The sequence below is a fragment of the Pyricularia grisea genome (genome assembly GCF_004355905.1).
Source record: "Pyricularia grisea strain NI907 chromosome Unknown Pyricularia_grisea_NI907_Scaffold_1, whole genome shotgun sequence".
Lineage (NCBI taxonomy): Eukaryota > Fungi > Ascomycota > Sordariomycetes > Magnaporthales > Pyriculariaceae > Pyricularia > Pyricularia grisea.
In genome coordinates, this window is record NW_022156716.1 from 8,585,458 (window position 1) to 8,603,334 (window position 17,877).

Consider the following 17,877-nt stretch of genomic DNA (forward strand, 5'->3'; position numbering starts at 1 on the left):
TGCAGTTCCGGCTCTATTCAAGCCGACCAGTTTGAATTTCAACGCGGAGACGAATTAATTTCCGTCATCCCCCAGAGGATCGCCCTCTAGAGAACAGTGCTTATAACAACAGAGCCCCCCCACCCTTAAGCTTCCGATGTGTAAGCAACAGCACACCAACACCATAGGGGGAGCTTCTGATCCGCAAAGGATAGTTCGGACCTTTTATCCGTTTCACCAACGATAAGCGAAGGATTTGGCAGCTCGGTGAGTGAGACGCAGGCCACCCTCATTTATCTTGTGCGTGTGCACTCAAATATTACCCCGATTCTGGGCAGCTAACCATGTGTAGCAGTAAAATCACGTTTCAATTTGTAATGTGAGGCTCAGCCAAATGGACTTACCAAAAAAGGGAACATGTTTCTGCATAACTCGTTGGACGTAGTGCTGACGCATGTACACCAACATCCAAATATGAACGTTGCTTGGGACTCTCAAAACCTCCGCCGAATGAAGGATTATTTAGCCTCTTGTTGACTGACAGCACCCTTTTGTAAGCTCTTCATCCATTCAGAAAGCTGGAATTAGTCCATAACTCCCGGTGAGGCCTGGTCAGGTGTCGCATCAAGGTAAGCACCTCGCCGCATGAGGTGGTTATCTGACGGTGTGCATCTTGACCGACTACGACGACTTCACGTCAGGTGAGAATCCCCAGAGGCAATTCTGTCAGATTGCGACTATTAAGTCTTGTCAGCCGAGCCTCAACAGGCGGCGACGGTGGTCAGATAAGCAAACAATACGTAACGGCTACAAAAGCTCGTGTTGGGATTTTCACAAGGAATCATGTATAAATAGGAGGCACGTTCCCCATAGAGGGAACTACATTGTTTTATTAGATCAAACTGGCAATGATCATCGGCCTTCTTCAAGCCGAATTGCTCAACGCACCACTTGTAAACACACAAAGTCGTCAAAATGGTCAAGATCTTCGCCATCGTCACCGCCGCCATTGCCCTCGTGGGCCAGATCGCCGCGCAGGACCCTCCGGTTGGCCCAACTTGCACCCCGGGCCAGATCTACTGTGGATTCCGACTCCTCGACGGTGTTTGTAAATTAGCCTACCATAAACTGCATCACCTCTGAACAAGAAGCTGACCCCATGGCACCAGCCGGCCCATTCTGGCGCCCGCGTATTGAGGCTCTCCGCCCTCCCGTCCAGAATCCCTCCGACTCTACCTTCCGTTGCGTTACGCCGACCACTGTCGAGTTTGTCCAGCTGTGCACTGCTCTACCTGGCCAGCGGTACCAGCCCAACAGCAACGATGCATGCACCGGCCCGTTTGACGACTGCTGTGGTCCCGCCTAGGAAGGTAGCAAAGTACCCAAAAGGCAGGAGTAGCTGCAGAAAGTTGAACATGGAGTTCATATCGGAAACATATTAGACTTACAGGGGATAACCCCATAAAGCAGAATTTTATCACTATGTAGTTGCAGTGTGTCTTTACTTTTAGTCATTTTTTTAGACTTGCCTTAAATAAAATCAAAGCTGGCCAGCAATCACATTACAATCATCACATCTTTTATAAACTTGTGACCGATCTGATATATTAAGGGCGAGGTCCAGGGAGCGGGCTTTCTTTTCCGTCCACATGAAGTGCAGCCTGTGATACAACGCTCATCAAATGCATAATAGGTAATACAGACAAAGGAATGTTGACTCACTACTTACTGTCGAGCCCGTGTCAGGTAAAACCATACTACCTGGAAAATATGTGAACCCGTCCGGTCTTCTTTAATGAATGGAGTGAGGACATCGTTGATACCTGAGAAAGGTGGTGTCGTCGTAACCCATACATATGGCCAAAGCTGCCCTCCTTCTCGGAGCCCCAGGTCCATGGCTTGCCCTGGCGGGGGAAATTTTAAAGTGGGACTTATAATAATTATAATAATCCGTTAAACAGTATATTAATTCCTAATACTATAGATTTTCGGGCTACATATACGGACCACAATTAAATCTTTGCATACCTTTATTAAACCAATACAGTGATAAGTCTCTCCGAACAAGGGGCAAATGTCACAAAAATTTGGCTCAGTGCAGAGTTTTCTGTAAATCGACAAAACAATAATTAGCATGTTTAAAATCACACTTCCAAATTGGTCGGATTCCTCCAATACATTAATCACTTCAGCGAGGCCTTGGCTACACCAAATCTCTGGCTGATTACAACAAAAAATGCTGCCAACAAACAAAGGGTAAAATCCTAACTGCCCGACTCGTCAAATGCCTTAACCAAATGGCCTTATATTTTGGGCCAATCGAGGAAGCCGAATGCCTCGACGTTTTCTTTGGTGACAAACCTTGTAATAATCTTATGTACCGGGCCTCCGGTACCGTACTTGGTTAACGCCATAAAACTGTGCTTGGGCCTAGTGTAAATCTCGTCGGTGACAAAGGGCTTTGCTGCCTCTCGCAAAGCAAACTTCTCTCGGAATTTGGTTATAAATTCTCCATCCTTGTTGGTTCTAAACATAGTTGCACCGCTGCTCAATTTGGAGCCCTCTGGGAAATAGCCAACTTTGACGCTGGGCGGAAGCCTGGCTGCGATTTCGAGTACCTTATGGTCCAAAATAGGTGGTCGACCCTCGATACTGTTGGCCATTTTTGTTCGGTCGCCGTTTAAAAGGATAATTTGGTTAATGAGTAGAATCTTTTGGTGGAAGTAGACTAATGAATTAAAAGGGTGCCACTTCTCCCGGATATTCTCCAGGGCCCTCCGATCGACATAATGCAATACGTTGTGTATTCGCTGGTCGATATTGTGCTTGGCGCGGTGTTTGGGGTCGATTAAGTGGAGCCCGCTGGTGTACTCCATAAAAAATGGCGTGCCCACATGATTCATCTGCTCCCACGTCTCGGGCTTAATATTCTTCAATTGTTGGGGCAGTTCGGGATTGTTTAATTTGGCCCACAAATCCAGTATTTGTTCACGGATAGGGCCACGCAGCTTGTTAATATCTTTGTTTATGGCTGCGTCCGGCCGCGAGTAGTTAAGCTCCGTGACCAGGTCGGTAAGCATCCACGGATATTTGTTCCTATGGTTAGAACCAAGCCCACCAAGACAACCTGGGAAGTTATATGTATTGACGAGGCACCTACCCAGCAAATGTTTCATCCGCACCTTCGCCTGTTAGGATGACAGTCATGTCGCTATCGCGAGCAAGCTTGGACAACGCGATTTTAGAACAAGATGCGAGATTGATAACCGGTTTTCTTGATAACGTCAAGTGAAACATTTTAGCCTTGTAATATTCATAACAGCATATATAATTAAGAAATAAACTTACTCGATAAACCAATATGCGTCCTCAAAACTTGAGGCCAAAAGCTCTTCGTCCGCGTTCAACGTTTTCTCTTTTACGCCGAGCCATTTGGCCGTCCTGCTCGCAATAGCTAAAATAATGCATGGCTTAAAATCTTATCATTACCAAGCAAATGGGAGCTGGTCTTTTGTCTATGGCCCGACATAAAAACTTACAAGCTTTATTGTACACCGAATCCCTTTGGTCACTGTTTACCGCGAGGGTGAATGTGGTGATTCGGTCTGATGGTTTCTGATTACCGGCGGTGACACCCTCCTTTTCGAGGAGTATCTTTGCAATGCCTGCAACCAACGACGAATCAAGACCACCCGACAAATAAATGCCCACTGGTACATCGGCTCGAAGGCGGAGACGTACGGCATTAACTAGTTTTGCACGCAGCTCTTCGACCATCTCTTCCATGGAGCGGTTATCGACAACAGTCTAGGCGTAACGAATCCATATCAAGTCAGCTGGATCTCACTTCAAAGCATATTTTCCCTCATAATCACACTTACCTTGTCGGGAAAATCTAAATCCCAATATTTGGCGTGGGTAATTTCTCCATCACGATTAACCTTCATAAAAAATCCGGGCTCGATCTAAAACAGGGGGTTAGTAAACATATTAAATTTCTTGTTATATTTTCGGCGTTTACGACATTACCCTCTTAACGCCCTTAAACATGGTGCTTGGGCCAATCATGCTTATACCCATAGCGATAGACTCGACATCCCATTCGGGCTTCCAACCCATACCCAAAAACCCCTTAGCCTCGGATAAAAACCACAGCTTATTTTGGATAATGGTGTAAAATAGTGGCTTAATGCCATAGCGGTCGCGGCACGCAAAAACCTCGCCGGTACGGTCATCGTAAATTACCATGGAAAACTCACCCCGGCAGTGATCCAGGAATTCCGGGGCGCCGTATCGCTGGTACAAGGCGACGACTACTTTAGAGTCGCTGTGGCCCTTGAACTTGTAACCGGCGTCGACACACTCCTGGCGAAGGCGATCATGGTCGTAAATCTCGCCATTTATCACAGCGTGGATGTGCTCTTGGTCGTCATACAAGGGCTGGTTGCCGTCGGCCGAAAGGCCAATGATGGCAAGACGGGTATGTGCGAGACCTGTTGAAGGAGAATAAGTATTAAAAAGAAAAAGAAGTTCGTCCTCTAAAAGGTGAACGCAAAAGGGGGACGTTGTTACCTACCAACTGCCGCCGTCGGGTCAATCCAAATGCCCCGACCATCGGGGCCGCGGTGTGCCATAAGATCGAGGCTTTTCGAAAGCCTGTTTTCCTTGTCGGCTGCCTTGGCTGCCGCGACCCCGTTGGTTTCCGCATGCTGACGGTGCAAAGATACGATAACTGCTGAGCCGCACATTTCCTTTGTCTCTATTCTTTACCCTTTTTTACCCTTCATCAAACAAGGAATAAGCAGTCAAGTTAGTAAAGCTGTGCTGGGAAAAATTGGGAAATCTATAGCTAGCTAGGTGTAAAAGCGCAGCGGAAGCCCGAGGATTATATACACATTAAATTGAAACGTAATCCCACCAAGTTCAAAACTAAATTCGCAAAGAACAGCAATAAAGGATTTCGGCAATGCTGCGGAGTAGAATCCCGAGCAGTAACGGGTTTCAACAAACGGAGTTTGATGGTGAAACCCGTCCTTGCGCGGGGAACATCGGTTGTTTCGTGACGGCTGGTAAAGCATACTTGGGGGCTGTACGTCGTGGGACCCCTTTCCTGGGCAAAACTATGGAAAACACACTGTACACACGAGATATTTTCATGACATACAATTTTGGCGGATAGTGTGTGCAGTCTCACTCGCGCTGTGTACGCACACAGCATTCTGCATTGCGGTATGATAGAATTACAGTGGCTGGACAGCATGTACTGATATGAACAAGTTAGCCGCAGAAGTTACAATGTATCCACAGCGCGAACAGGAATACGTACTGTTACCGCAAATTCTGTATGTAAAAATTGCATTTGTAGAGTGCATTCTCCAGTTTTGCAATCTTTCATCCGAAGTCACATATAAACCTTTACGTAAAAGAAAAAGGAAACGAACGAATCAAATGCCATTTACACGCGTAATTCATTGTTTGCCCACGAAATCGCCCCCGTGACTTGTCGCATGCATCAAAAACATGCATTTAATATACTATACTCATCCGCACAATCCAGGTCGTTAAAGGGATCAAATTTGGGCAAATTGTGGCTTTTTGTTCGACCATCAACCAGTGTAATAACGACTGACGATAGCAATTCGAAGTGTTGAGCAAGTAGGGGTCGCATGGCGGTTAGTGGGTCTCCGTTTTAGCGCATTAAATACAGCTGATTTGCAAGAACCGTCACTAAGACGGGCGCCTATTCCTACTACCCTTCTTATTCCCCCGCTATTTCCTTACCCCAGCTTCTAATCTTAAGGTGTGTAAAATCGTAGTTGGTGTCACTTGGTGCCCCGGTATGCACTTAGCCCGATACTTGTTGTTGGTATATATAGATACCTATCATTTAGTCATGTGGGCTCGGTTTTGAACGGCTGCTACCGTCAACGGCTGCTACCGTCAACGGCTGCTACGACGGTAACAGCCATCTCCGACGATAGGAGCTACCGAGTACTTAAATTTCCATGATAAATTTACGTAGTGCAATATTTCGGCATGCCTCTTGTTCACGACACTGGAACGTATCAAACCACAAATATACTACAAAAACTTAAAACTCCTTGCAATTGGGTGATTTAATGATGGTTTTCATTATGCATTATTATAACCAAAAATAATAAAATTCGCTGGGGTATTAACAGCCCGCATGCTCAACACCTCTCCGGGCATTCATTCTTCCTCTTCCATCTTCCAATCTCAACGCAATCCCGATTTAAGCTTTTAAATCCAGCATCCCCCGCTCTTCTCACCAAACCTTGTCCCGAAAATCGCATTCATCAGCGGTAGTGGGCTGGGGGAGGCTGCTGCACCCCGTAATCAGGTCCTCTCCTCCTACCCATCATGCCATTAATCCTGCCCATAAAGCCGCCGCCGCCGTTCTGGTGGGCCACGGGAGGGCCGCCGTAGTGGACCTTCTCCTGGTTGCGAGAGCGCTTCTTGCGGAAGCAGCAGCAATAACAGCAGAGCAGGAATGCCAGGAAGACGACGAAGCCGGCAATGGCGATACCGGCGATAGCGCCGGCTGCGAGACGACGGCCACGACCCTGTGCGCGCTGTAGGTTGGGGCGGGAAAAAAATCAATCAGTATGCGTTTTTGTGATATTAATTATGAGATCAGGGGTGGTGAGGAGAGCGAACTCACTGCTTCAAGCATGTGCATCTCCATGTTTGTTAAGTGTTGCTTGTATTTTATTAAAGCTGCAGAGACTTGTCTGTGGGGTTGTGTAGGATTGGTTTTTTGTCGCAGAACCCCTTGGATTTAACTGGTTCCGGTATAGGCTCCCGGAAATGGAAAGTAAGAAATACTAGTTTGTATCTGTGTAAAGATGCAGTCTAAATTAATGTTTACATCAACAAAACAGCAACCAATCTCTTATAATGCAAAATACACTGCCGAAAAAAAACCATCAATCAATAAGCCAAAATTTAGGACGTATAACACTAGCCGTAGGATAACGTCATAACGTGTGGCTAATTGTGAAAATGGGTCCTTAAGTTTACTATATACAACTTAGGTACCCACCAGAACAATTCACAGGCGCGTCAGCCCAACGTCTACCCAATTTTATCCCATAATTGCAAAATTTTGACAAATGGATAAAATAATTACCATGTAAACCAAGTGCAAAATTCGATAATGGCTTGGGTGTGGCGCAGAAAACGGTGAGGTCATGTCTACGAACCGTGCCCAGACACAAACGCGCGGCCTAAACGAAAAGCTGGAGAATGGGATCCATTTGGTACACTGCGATAAGGGTTTGAGGGCTTCGCTAATGCCGGCTTGGCTTTTGGCAGCTAAGCGGACGTTTGGTTTTGGCGCCGACGTTTGCCCGGTTAACACGGCTCCACGGAAGGGGGTTTTGGGCTTGCTATCATAAGGCGCAGGTGCTGGGTCCCGGACCCATCCATTAAAGTTTTAGGCATTTTGTCGCCATGTCCACTGGTCCAAGGACTCTAGATTCTTCCAGAGGGATAACCAACAAGAGAACTGAGACATCACGACGTCATTTTACACTTGCCGATCAACCGGATCGCCCTGAAAAAAATTGACAAAAACCTGCAACAAACAAAAACGTCGGTGCGTTGATGCGTTCATCAACCACGACGACGACATTTAATCAATCTCAAGCTATCAATCGCATCTACAATTGAACTACGTAGGTATGCATGCACTTGATCGAAAAACTGCTATGTTATTACGTAGTGTTCCTTGGCTCTTCACCATTCCAATCACAGTTTCGCAGCTCATTTTCGAACAACGCCTCATCTGCGGTACATCCATCAAACCGGTCCGTCCCGTGCGTATAGGTTCTGATGCACAACAATACGAAAAAAAAAAAAAGAAAGAAAATCCCTTTCATCAAGATCTAGATCTTGTCACACCAATTATGGACTAAGATAAGACTAACTCTCAAATGCAAGGCACACGCTCGGCAAGTGACGACTGACGAGCTGCGACCCCACGAAGCCCAGACTGACTCAATTTCTCACAGCCCACCTCTACATCCCTCGTATTCAACACCAGGGTCAGGGACTCTAACATGTCGTACTTTCTATCTTAGTAAAGTTTTGAGCCGTTCCACCTTCGGCGCACTCAGCCTTGCAAACCCCACCCTCTTGAATGTGTTGTCAAAGTCGTCGTCGCTCGCACGTCGAACGACCAAACAAACGGCCCGGAGTTAGACCACATTGGATCCACTGAAACTTTATCGTACGTGTGGATGGGCACCAGCCAGTAAGTACTCTTCTTTTTCCAGGAGATCAAGATCGGGATCCCAATTGGACTTAACGTTGCGTACCCCCTGTTCGGCACCCCCCCTGTTCGGCACCCAAAAATAACAACACTTTTATTTTTATCCTCCAACTTCTATTATAAATATCTCGATGAATCTTTCACTTTTGGATTTACTTTTTTCTAATCTTGATTCTCCATTTTCCAATGAAGCAATATACTGAAAAACAGCTTATATCTGCAATTAACGACGTCAATAATGGCAATCCAATTGCAAAAACCTCCCGAAAATGGGGAATACCTAGGTCTACACTTCAAAGTCGACTTAAAGGTTCTCAAGCTTATAAAAAAGCACAAAACCCTTTTCAAAAGCTTTCTACGGAACAGGAAAAGCATTTGGCTGATTGGGTACTTACCCAAACAGCTTTAGGGCTTCCGCCAACGCATTAAGAATTACGCTTTTTTGCCGAACGAATTCTTCAAGCCGCCGGAGAGACAAAAGGCCTTGGAAAACGTTGGATAACTCGTTTTTTGGCTCGTTATCCAATCCTTAAGACCCAAAGGCCCCGTCGAATAGATAACGCCCGGGTTAATGGCGCTACTACGGAGGTAATTAAATCTTGGTGGCTTTATATTACGAACCCGGTTATTAACGCTATTAAACCGGAAAACCGTTGGAATATGGACGAAACCGGTATAATGGAAGGTAAAGGATCTAACGGCCTGGTATTAGGGCTTAACGGGATCCGGCCGTTGCAACGGAAAGAGCCCGGAACGCGGGGTTGGACGACTATAATCGAATGTATATCGGCTACGGGCGTTGCCCTCCCTCCCCTTGTTATATTTAAGGGAAAAAACGTACAACAACAATGGTTTCCGACGGATTTAAGCCTTTTCGATAATTGGAAATTTCACGCAACCGAAAACGGGTGGACAAATAACGAAACGGCTATCGAATGGTTAAAAAAAGTGTTTATTCCGTATACCCAACCTTTAACCCCTGAAAAGCGGTTATTAGTTTTGGATGGCCATGGATCACATATAACGGACGAATTTATGCTTCTTTGCTTGCAAAACAATATTCAACTCCTATATTTACCCCCTCATTCGTCACACGTTCTCCAACCATTGGATCTATCGGTTTTTGGGCCGTTAAAAGAAGCTTATCGACGTCAACTTGGATTTGTTAGCCAATTTTGCTGTTCAACAATTATTGGAAAACGAAATTTCCTACTTTGTTATCGAAAAGCCAGATTAAAAGCATTTATAGCAAAAACCATTCAATCTGGTTGGCGTACAACGGGGTTATGGCCGGTAAACTTGGTTAAACCACTTTTAAGCCCTTTTTTGTTAGAAAATAGCAATGCCAACGTTATAAAAGATAAAAACAACGGTTTGCAAAGGGATAAAACACCGGAAAGCCCAGCCCAAAAAATTAACGACCCGTCTTTACTTATTTGGAAAACCCCTAAAACGACCCGAGATGTCCGATTTCAACTGCAAAAACTTTCCCAATCCAACAAAACCAACGCTACTTCACGTCTTTTATTTGCAAAAGTCCAAAAAAGCTTCGAAGCTAAAGATACCCTTTTGGCTAGCGCCCAGCAAAAAATCAGCTTATTGGAAGCACAACTGGAGGCAATACGGCCGGTTAAAAGGAGGAGGGTGGTTCCGGATCCAAACGAGCTTTTGGTTAACAAACAGAACATTATTGGATTGCAGGAAAAGGATATAGAAAATTTGGAACCTTTAGCTGATGAAGAAGAGGTTAATGAACCGGAGAAGCGTGAAAACGATTGTATTTTTGTCCGTTGATAATTTTATATTTAAATCAGCTTATAAAAGTAGGCATTTCGTTGTTAGATTTTCAGGGTGCCGAACAGGGGGGGTGCCGAACAGGGGGTACGCAACGTTAAGAGATAGGTGGCCAAGGTGTTAAGTGATAGCAAAGAAACGAACAAGAAATTAACAAGATATAAATGGCCGAGCCCCAGCCAATATAAGCGTATTTTGGATCTTTTAGTACTCCGACCAGTCACCACAGTCAAGGTGAGCGGCAAGGCCCGATGCCAGGGTCACATATCTGAGCAGTCAAGTTGGCGGCGCTTGGTACCTAAGGTGGGCGGGGAACTCGCCACAGACAAATTACGAGGATAAAACAAGCATATGTCATGCACACATTGGCAATTAACCCTTGCTAAATTAGGCACAGAAAATAAGAAAGTCATGATATTTACGGGCAGCAAATAATCATTTAATTCTCGCAAACCATACAATACAAATACTAGCATCGGTGTGGTAACACATCTTGGCATTTGGGCTTTGAACCTCCAAGTAGAACCACGACTTAAACCTTCTCCTCCTTGGGCACAGTAGTAACATCCGATTGGAGCTGTTTCTGGACGGCGGTATTAGCCTGATCGGTGTACTCCTTGCCTTCGAACACTGTTTGCAAAAATGGTTAGCATGTCCGGGAATGTGTAAGCCAGGGAGGGAGGGAAAAGAAAAACCAAATACGTACGGAAGGTCAGCTCCTCCAAAGTCCGGCCGTATGTTTCGGGGTACATGACGTAGATAAAAATGAACTCAAAGGCAATCCACCCGCAGTAAATGGCAAAGTAACGCCAGTCGAGGGCGTTAATTGCGATGGGGTTAACGTAGGTCGAGAAGAAACCACCGGCTTTGCCAAAAATTTGCTGGACGCTAATACCACGGGACCGCTGGGCATAAGGCCACAACTCTACCAGGTACGTGTAGGTTAGGGCGTTGTTTCCCATATTATAGCAGGGTCCGTAAGCAAACATGAAGAAGAGGGCCGCAATTCCGGCGGGATAATTCCTAACGCCCGCATTCGTGGCTTATCGCAGGTAGTAAAAGCAAACGGTTATGGCGATAAACACGCAGAGCATGCTGCCTACTGAAAGCATATACATGCGGCGACGTGGGAAACGGACCATAATCAGGGCGAGGGTGACGGCGTTAATAAGACCCCAGCACTTGTCAGCGATATTAATGCGCGTTTTGACTAAGGTTTGGGTGTAGCCCATCAGGTCGTAAAGGAGAGATGAGTAGTACGACAGCAGCGTGTTGCCCGACATTTGAGTGAAGAGACCGATGAAGATGGTGATGAAGAAGCGGCGACGCATGCCGGCCGTCTTAAGAACGTCGGCCCACGACTGTTTGGCATTCTCTATCTCGAGCTTAATGGTGGTGCGGATCTGGGCCATCTCGGCCTGGACGATTGGCGACGTGGCATCACCCTCGGCGTGGTATTTGGTCAGGATTTTAAAAGCCTCGTCGTCACGGTCCTGGTTAATAAGGTAACGGGGAAATTTAAGCAGAAAAAAAACGGTGCAAATTTAAAGCAGTGACGGACAAATCTGGAGGATACTGGGCAGGCGCCATGCCCATTTCCCCTTAATGTTAACCGTCTCGATCGCGGCCGCCGAGGCAATAATGGCACCAATGAACCAAGATGCGTTAAACAGCGACGTGAGCATGGCGCGCTCCTTGGGGTACGCCAGCTCGCCGATTATGGCAGCACCAGCAATAATGGCAAACACGATACCAATGCCCAGAATAATGCGGGCAATAATATATATGGCGGCGTGCTGAGCAAAGGCCTGGATTATAGCACCGATAATTATAATAATGGAACCGGCCATGATGGACCACCGTCGTCCGTACTTTTGGCTAAACCAAGGAGCGAGGGGCACACCGAGAATCGAACCCAGATTATAAGACGCGTTTATAATGCCCAGGAGGTTGGGCTTAATTCCTAGCTTGCCGTCATTATTTCTCCAGCCGTTGCCAAAGTCTTATTTTTGCGGAGGAGAGGTTTTATTAGTTGGACTAATTAATTAGGAAAGAAGAAAAAAAGGGCAACAAAAATAAAATAAAAATAAAAACTCACACAAAAGATATGGCTCGGTAAACAGCATGGTATTAATAAATTGCGAGTCGAAACCAGACGTTATTTTAACGCCCATGCAGCACAAAAACAGGAAAAAGTACATTTTGCGCAGATTCGGCTTTTTCCAAAACCGTACCTTATCCTGGCTAACCAGGTTAGTTAGGATCGGGTCCGCCGTCCCGTCGGCCGCCTTAATGATGGCCATCGTTGTTGTGTCTCTCTGTCGATAATTTCACGGCACGTTTCCCTTGGGCGTTGGCAAAGGGAGGAGAGATGGAGAGTGGATAGCCAGAAAAAAGATTAAAAAGAGTACCAATAAGAGAACCGTGATGGCGGGAATAGGAGGGCCACACGGGAAGTTATATAAATTCCCCAGGCGACCGGAAAGTAACCAAAAGAAGCAAAAGCAGCCCTGCAATTAATTTACGACTGCAGCTTATAACACGATCGCTAAATGAAGCCCCAGAGTTAAAACACGGCAAAAGAACAATGTTGTGGAAATTCGCCGTTGCAAACGATGCCATTTCATCCATTCTGTACCCACAACTTTTTTTCTTGCATTTCTTTTTTTTTTATTTTTTTCCTTTTCCCCGCATGCGGTCCATCCCTCCAAGTCAGACTTTGGGGTTCGGTTGTGAGGAACTAGGGGCCCCGGATTGGGGAGATAAATAGAAAACGAGGTTCCGCAAGGAAAAACAAAGAATAACCGGGGGTCACCGGTGAGAATACAACCACCTTCGGAACCATAAGCCGTTTCCCCCTTACAAACGGACCGAGTTGGTCACGCTTGTACCAGGGTCCCTGACTGGTTGGACGGCTAAATAACCACCCCTGGATGCCCACTTTTCCAAACAGGCAGAACGCTCATTGGGCTTTTGTATTTGCTTTGCCCTGTAATTCGAATTTGGTTGTTCATGTGGCTGACTTTTATTGACATTACTTTTTCTCCACACTGACCGGTGCTAAGGAGCCTTTACCGGCACGACGGGTGCTGTTAGCGGACAGCCTTTGGCAGAAAAACAGCTTCCGTGACACAGCTTTGCGCTCTGTTTGTTGTTTTCTGCCTTGCCTTTCCTGTCTTACGAATACGCTTTTTTTCGGGATAAGCCGGCACAAACTAACACGGCATACGGCTATATGACGGTGTTAAGGTTTTGGTATTTCCGTGGGAAACCAATACAAAAAATTGCTGGTCACTACCGCCAATATTTATTTGATATAACCGACTTTAATTATAACTCAGCAAGGTTTTAAATCACCCACCGCTTTTCAGGAAGCACCGGTCGAATTACGGGTGTGCACAGACCTGCACCCCAATTTCCGCTAGACCTGTGGCTGCTATACTCAAACAAGGCTTTCTATCCAAAGCTGTAATTCCCTAGCTCGCATTTTAGCGTATGCAAAAAACTTTTCAAGCGAACCCGCCAAGACGGGATTAACTGCGACTCCAATATCATGCCAACTGCTTTTAACTGGAGATCCAATAACCATGCCTGCCAGCGCTGCAACCCCAATCTCAGCTCCGAGGAGACATGGTCAAACGGTGAGTGAAATTTGAGCGCATGCCCCTACGTAAATGGTAGCAAGTCATGCAGATCGACCGCCCTACCCAAACCCCCAGAAGACGCTCTGCCAATAAAATGGTGTGCAGACTCGGATCCTTGGTAGATCGCATCCTTTTTGGCAGCCCGCCCAAAATAGTATTTTGCTTTTTCGCCAACAAGTTCAATTTTTTTGTAATTATTATTTTTTGTATGGTCCTTTTATACGGCCCGGTTTGATAATAGTGTTAATCTAGTGTCGTCCTTTTGCTCGTACTCTGTTCGTTGTGTTAAATCCTGCGGTTAGAAAACACCTCAATCCGAATATTCCCATTTTGCCTCGTGCAATAAACCCACAAGATAACGTGTCGACCTGTCAGAATAAATACATATATCAAAATGCAAGTGCCTCAGATTCGCAGATCTAAAGTAGTCAGAGATGGAAGTGAATGAAAGGGTGGTCAGCACGGCGCCGAAGAAATACGGCAAATCATGTGCACGCAGGAATGCGCTTTGTTACCTCCACAGCTCGCATCTAGTCTGCCGAGTTACCGGTAGTTTCACCAATTAAATTTAATATTCTCCGCGATACAAGCCTCAAGTGTCCGAGGTTGTGAAACGCAGCATATAGGCACAATGAATTTGCCTGGACCATGAATCTTTGGCTGCTTGTTACACATGTCGTTATGTCAAGACTCAATCTAATCTCGCCACCAATCGTGGGGAAAAGGTGCTCGAAATGAGCTTACTAGGAGCAAATTCAAATGTTCCTGTGAACACGACTTGTATCCGTGTCGTCAATAAACCCAAGGCTTGCTGATTAAACGTTCCGAATCTTTGAGACAGGTATAAGCAGTGTGCAGCTTTTGGCCTTCCACGTCCACCTCCTGTTTACTCAGAAACAGTCTTCCCGCGAGATTCATTGGGAAAAAATGAGAAAAGCGCTATCAAATTTGATAGAACATGACACAAGTATATAAAAAGCATAATCTTGAAAATCAATACAGGATGACTAATGCCATGTTCCATAATTGCAGCAACTGCCCTTCCGTTGAGAAATGAATGCCTTAGGAGCTGACCCAGCCGACAACTGCTGAATGTAGACGTCTTCTCGCAAAGCCTTTCGTTACATTAAAGAAGAGAGAAACTTTCTTGCACCAATAGTATTTCGATATAGCCACCGTAAAAAACAAAAACGAGAAAAATAAAGGGAGGAAATGCTGCTAATAACATGCTCTCTTAAGTTCAATGTGGGCTTTGTTTGTCTCTGTTTCTTATACCTCCTGGTTGGTGGGCCGGGTCGAGCTAACTCTTTTTTCGGGTTTGGTACGCTTTACAACCCCTAAGCATATGTGCGTCGAATCCGTCGATTTCACCTTGACATCGCTCACGCCTTCCCCACGACTATCTCGGTATTACTTATATTCTCGAAAAACTCTCCATTAGCTGAAGTACTGTCTGTCGCACATTCTGACGGGCTTTCAGGGACTATGCAGGTACTGCAGGCATTAATTAAGGTCTGAAAACTCATGTTGCTCAGGTCGTTAATTGCAAAGTGCTTTTGGAACATCTTGTGGAATTCGTCTGCAAATTCCGCAATGGCCAAAAAGTCGATTCCAAGCTCTGTCAATGTTAAATCGGGCGCCATGTCTCCTGCAGTGGCGCCGGTAAATCTTGCGACAATGTTCCGCACACGATGCGCGCAGCCCAAGATAGGACTTTAAGGTTGAACTTTTGGTTTTGCCACGGGTGGGGTAGCTACGAATATGTTTTTGGGTTTTGGTGTTGCAGTCATCTTATGGCTCGACTCAATGTAAGTCTCTGTAATTACTGCCTCCGCGGCAGTCCTGACTGGACTCTTATCTTGGCCACTGGCAGCGGTTAAGCCAAGAACACGATCCAGATTATCGAGCTGAACTGACGAGAAGCGTACGCCTCGCGCAGAAGCTACGACTTCCCCATTTTCATCAGTGACGTAAATATCGCCGGTAATTGTTTTGGAGTTCTCCTCGGCATTATAGTGGCTCGTGACGTTCCACATGCCGTCGCGGTTTAAAAGACGGCAGGCCGACGAGAGCGTAAAGCTGTCAAATAATAACACAATAAATGCCGACCCAGGAAACACATGTTCGCTCGTGTTTATGGCTAAACCGAAAACCTGAACGAAGTTGTCGGCAACGACAGCATCTGCAAATTCCAAAACCGACCTTTCCGTGTCTTCGAGTGCCACGAAATGCTTCGGGCGCTTAATTGTACCAACAGCCCATTTACCCTGCATCGTCATGGTTTAAATGCCACGTAAAACGGGCGAATAGTCGACCAAGGTGCCGAACAGTGTGTAGACCCGTCTTGACTAAATTCGTTCGGCATTGGGATACGCGTTAAACTCCAGGGCACGACTGTTAAGGAGGACTCTAAGATGGCGCATATCGATAGATAATATAATAGACACGGTGCCACGTATATAAACGACGGGCTGCTTGGATTTATCCCTGCGTGAGCTCTTAATGGTAAACTTCCAAAATCGGGCATTATCAGGTTCGGGGTTTAGGAGCAGAGAGATTTCGACATTAGGAGCCAGGGTGAGTGGGTGGCTAAAGGCCAATTTTCCAAAATTGAAAGCCGTTTTTAAGTTAGGAAAAGCCCTATTTGCGTCGGATTCGTAAATGTTAACAGCCATGGTAACGCATTCCATGTATATTAAGGCATGATATATGGATTGGTTGCAAACAGCATGTCCGCGGATAACCTTTTGGAAACGGCTGTTGTCGGTATTAATAATAAAGCGGTTTAATTTTGGCTTTGAAAGTAACACCATCTTGGATTTTAAGGGATTGGCCAGTACCGAAACTTGTGATAATTGTTTCAGGGCTATTTCCAGGCGCCCTTGCAGTTCGGCAGAGTGATCGACAAACTTGGTCCAAAACGACTTTCGAGTGAATTAATAAACAGGGAGGCGGACTGTTTTAATGTTCCTAACACCAATCCATGGCCAGTAGGTGGTATCGATACCGGCTCGCCACAGGCTTATAGTCACATTAGACATGACGGTCTCTGGCCTGCGGGAGGCCTTAAAATTAATGGGAATAAAGGTATAAGTACCAGGGTTTGCAATAGCTCGTTTAGTTATGGAAACGATTGGAGTATCGGTGCCAGCCTTTAGCCAGACACAAGGTCCAAGGCTTTCAGTGATGCGTCGTACAACATTAGAGAAGAAGACAGGATTACGGCCATGTCGACCAATGTGGCCCGGGAGGGGCTGGCCCTCGTGTGCATTATCGACACACAACTCGAGCCGGAGGCGTGGTTTTTTTAATTCGATCGACTTATCCACCTTTCTAAAACCAGGAAGGATATTTTCAACGAATTTGGAGTAAAAACCATAAGTAACATCGACGTGCTAATATCTCGTGCCCTTAAAGCTTTCAGCGATAATGGTTTCAACCTTTTAAATCTGCTGGCTGGTGCCCACAACGACCTGGCCGGTGGGGGAATTGTAATACGTAACCTCGAGGCCCCCGACGGTTTCGATGATTTTGTTTACAGTTTCGATATCAGCATACACGGTAAGCATCTTACCTTTCTCTTCTCCCCAGACAGTTTGCATCAGCATCGCACGCTCTGCCACCATCTTAATTCCATCACGCAGGCTAATAGCCCCTGAGAAGGTTATGGCTGTGAGTTCGCCAAAGCTGTGGCCGACGACGGCGTCGACGCGCAGACCGGCGTCTTCCCAAATCCTAGCACAACTGTATTGCACGGTAAAAGTCGCGGTCTATAATAGCAGAATGCCCTAATCAGCTTTTTCGTAGTTAAGAACCTTATTAGTGACGGGCAGGTAGCCCAGGTTAGTAAGAATGGCATTACATTCGGTCAAATATTGCCGCAATTGTGGAATCGTCGCATAAAGATAACGATTAAAATAAATAGTGCGTTAAAACTGGCCCCCAAAAGCCAAGACCACCGGCTTATTATTAGGCGTCGCCTACGCTGGGGAAAACGCCGCCTTATCCAAAGCTGTGACCAATAAATTACTATTTACATCGTTATTAACCTGCAATATGACGCGGAATCTGTGACGCTGTCTTTTCTCGCTGAAAGTCCACAGCAGCTTGTTAATATCGGGCTTTTCGAGCCTAATTATCTTAGCCAAAACGCGACAGTTGGCCTCA

At 45.9% G+C, this 17,877-nt stretch overlaps 6 protein-coding genes across 6 annotated transcripts; 2 read left to right on the top strand and 4 right to left on the bottom strand.

Annotated features, from left to right (window-relative positions):
* The first annotated feature begins 888 nt into the window (after positions 1 to 888).
* On the top strand, positions 889 to 1,536 carry PgNI_02599 (uncharacterized protein). The gene is made up of 2 exons (XM_031122661.1): positions 889 to 1,087; positions 1,149 to 1,536. Exons 1-2 carry the CDS (start codon positions 955 to 957, stop codon positions 1,343 to 1,345), a joined length of 330 nt encoding a protein of 109 aa, XP_030986493.1. The 5' UTR covers positions 889 to 954; the 3' UTR covers positions 1,346 to 1,536.
* A 746-nt stretch (positions 1,537 to 2,282) lies between these two features.
* Positions 2,283 to 4,727, bottom strand: PgNI_02600 (uncharacterized protein; the record flags this gene model as incomplete). Its single annotated transcript, XM_031122662.1, has 7 exons — positions 2,283 to 3,075; positions 3,140 to 3,253; positions 3,328 to 3,433; positions 3,519 to 3,786; positions 3,861 to 3,944; positions 4,009 to 4,472; positions 4,556 to 4,727. The coding sequence occupies 7 exons, from the start codon at positions 4,725 to 4,727 to the stop codon at positions 2,283 to 2,285; spliced, it is 2,001 nt and encodes a 666-aa protein (XP_030986730.1).
* Positions 4,728 to 6,296: 1,569 nt separating this feature from the next.
* PgNI_02601 (uncharacterized protein) lies at positions 6,297 to 6,685 on the bottom strand (the record flags this gene model as incomplete). The annotated part of the gene is made up of 2 exons (XM_031122663.1): positions 6,297 to 6,572; positions 6,662 to 6,685. The coding sequence occupies 2 exons, from the start codon at positions 6,683 to 6,685 to the stop codon at positions 6,297 to 6,299; spliced, it is 300 nt and encodes a 99-aa protein (XP_030986729.1).
* A 3,689-nt stretch (positions 6,686 to 10,374) lies between these two features.
* PgNI_02602 (uncharacterized protein) lies at positions 10,375 to 12,640 on the bottom strand. Its single transcript, XM_031122664.1, has 3 exons — positions 12,165 to 12,640; positions 10,773 to 12,068; positions 10,375 to 10,696 (listed from the first exon to the last, which is right to left on the bottom strand). The coding sequence occupies exons 2-3, from the start codon at positions 11,053 to 11,055 to the stop codon at positions 10,599 to 10,601; spliced, it is 381 nt and encodes a 126-aa protein (XP_030986728.1). The 5' UTR covers positions 11,056 to 12,068; positions 12,165 to 12,640; the 3' UTR covers positions 10,375 to 10,598.
* Positions 12,641 to 15,337: 2,697 nt separating this feature from the next.
* On the bottom strand, positions 15,338 to 15,989 carry PgNI_02603 (uncharacterized protein; the record flags this gene model as incomplete). The annotated part of the gene is made up of 2 exons (XM_031122665.1): positions 15,338 to 15,463; positions 15,537 to 15,989. 2 exons carry the CDS (start codon positions 15,987 to 15,989, stop codon positions 15,338 to 15,340), a joined length of 579 nt encoding a protein of 192 aa, XP_030986727.1.
* A 948-nt stretch (positions 15,990 to 16,937) lies between these two features.
* Positions 16,938 to 17,486, top strand: PgNI_02604 (uncharacterized protein; the record flags this gene model as incomplete). The annotated part of the gene is made up of 3 exons (XM_031122666.1): positions 16,938 to 17,011; positions 17,054 to 17,271; positions 17,374 to 17,486. 3 exons carry the CDS (start codon positions 16,938 to 16,940, stop codon positions 17,484 to 17,486), a joined length of 405 nt encoding a protein of 134 aa, XP_030986734.1.
* Positions 17,487 to 17,877: the final 391 nt, after the last annotated feature.

Coding starts and splice junctions, on each gene's coding strand:
- PgNI_02599 (XM_031122661.1), top strand. CDS start 955: ATGGTCAAGATCTTCGCCATCGTCACCGCCGCCATTGCCCTCGTGGGC. Junction 1,088..1,148: donor CCGACTCCTCGACGGTGTTT/GTAAATTAGCCT, acceptor CCATGGCACCAG/CCGGCCCATTCTGGCGCCCG.
- PgNI_02602 (XM_031122664.1), bottom strand. CDS start 11,055: ATGTTTGCTTACGGACCCTGCTATAATATGGGAAACAACGCCCTAACC. Junction 10,697..10,772: donor TTTGGAGGAGCTGACCTTCC/GTACGTATTTGG, acceptor TTTTGCAAACAG/TGTTCGAAGGCAAGGAGTAC.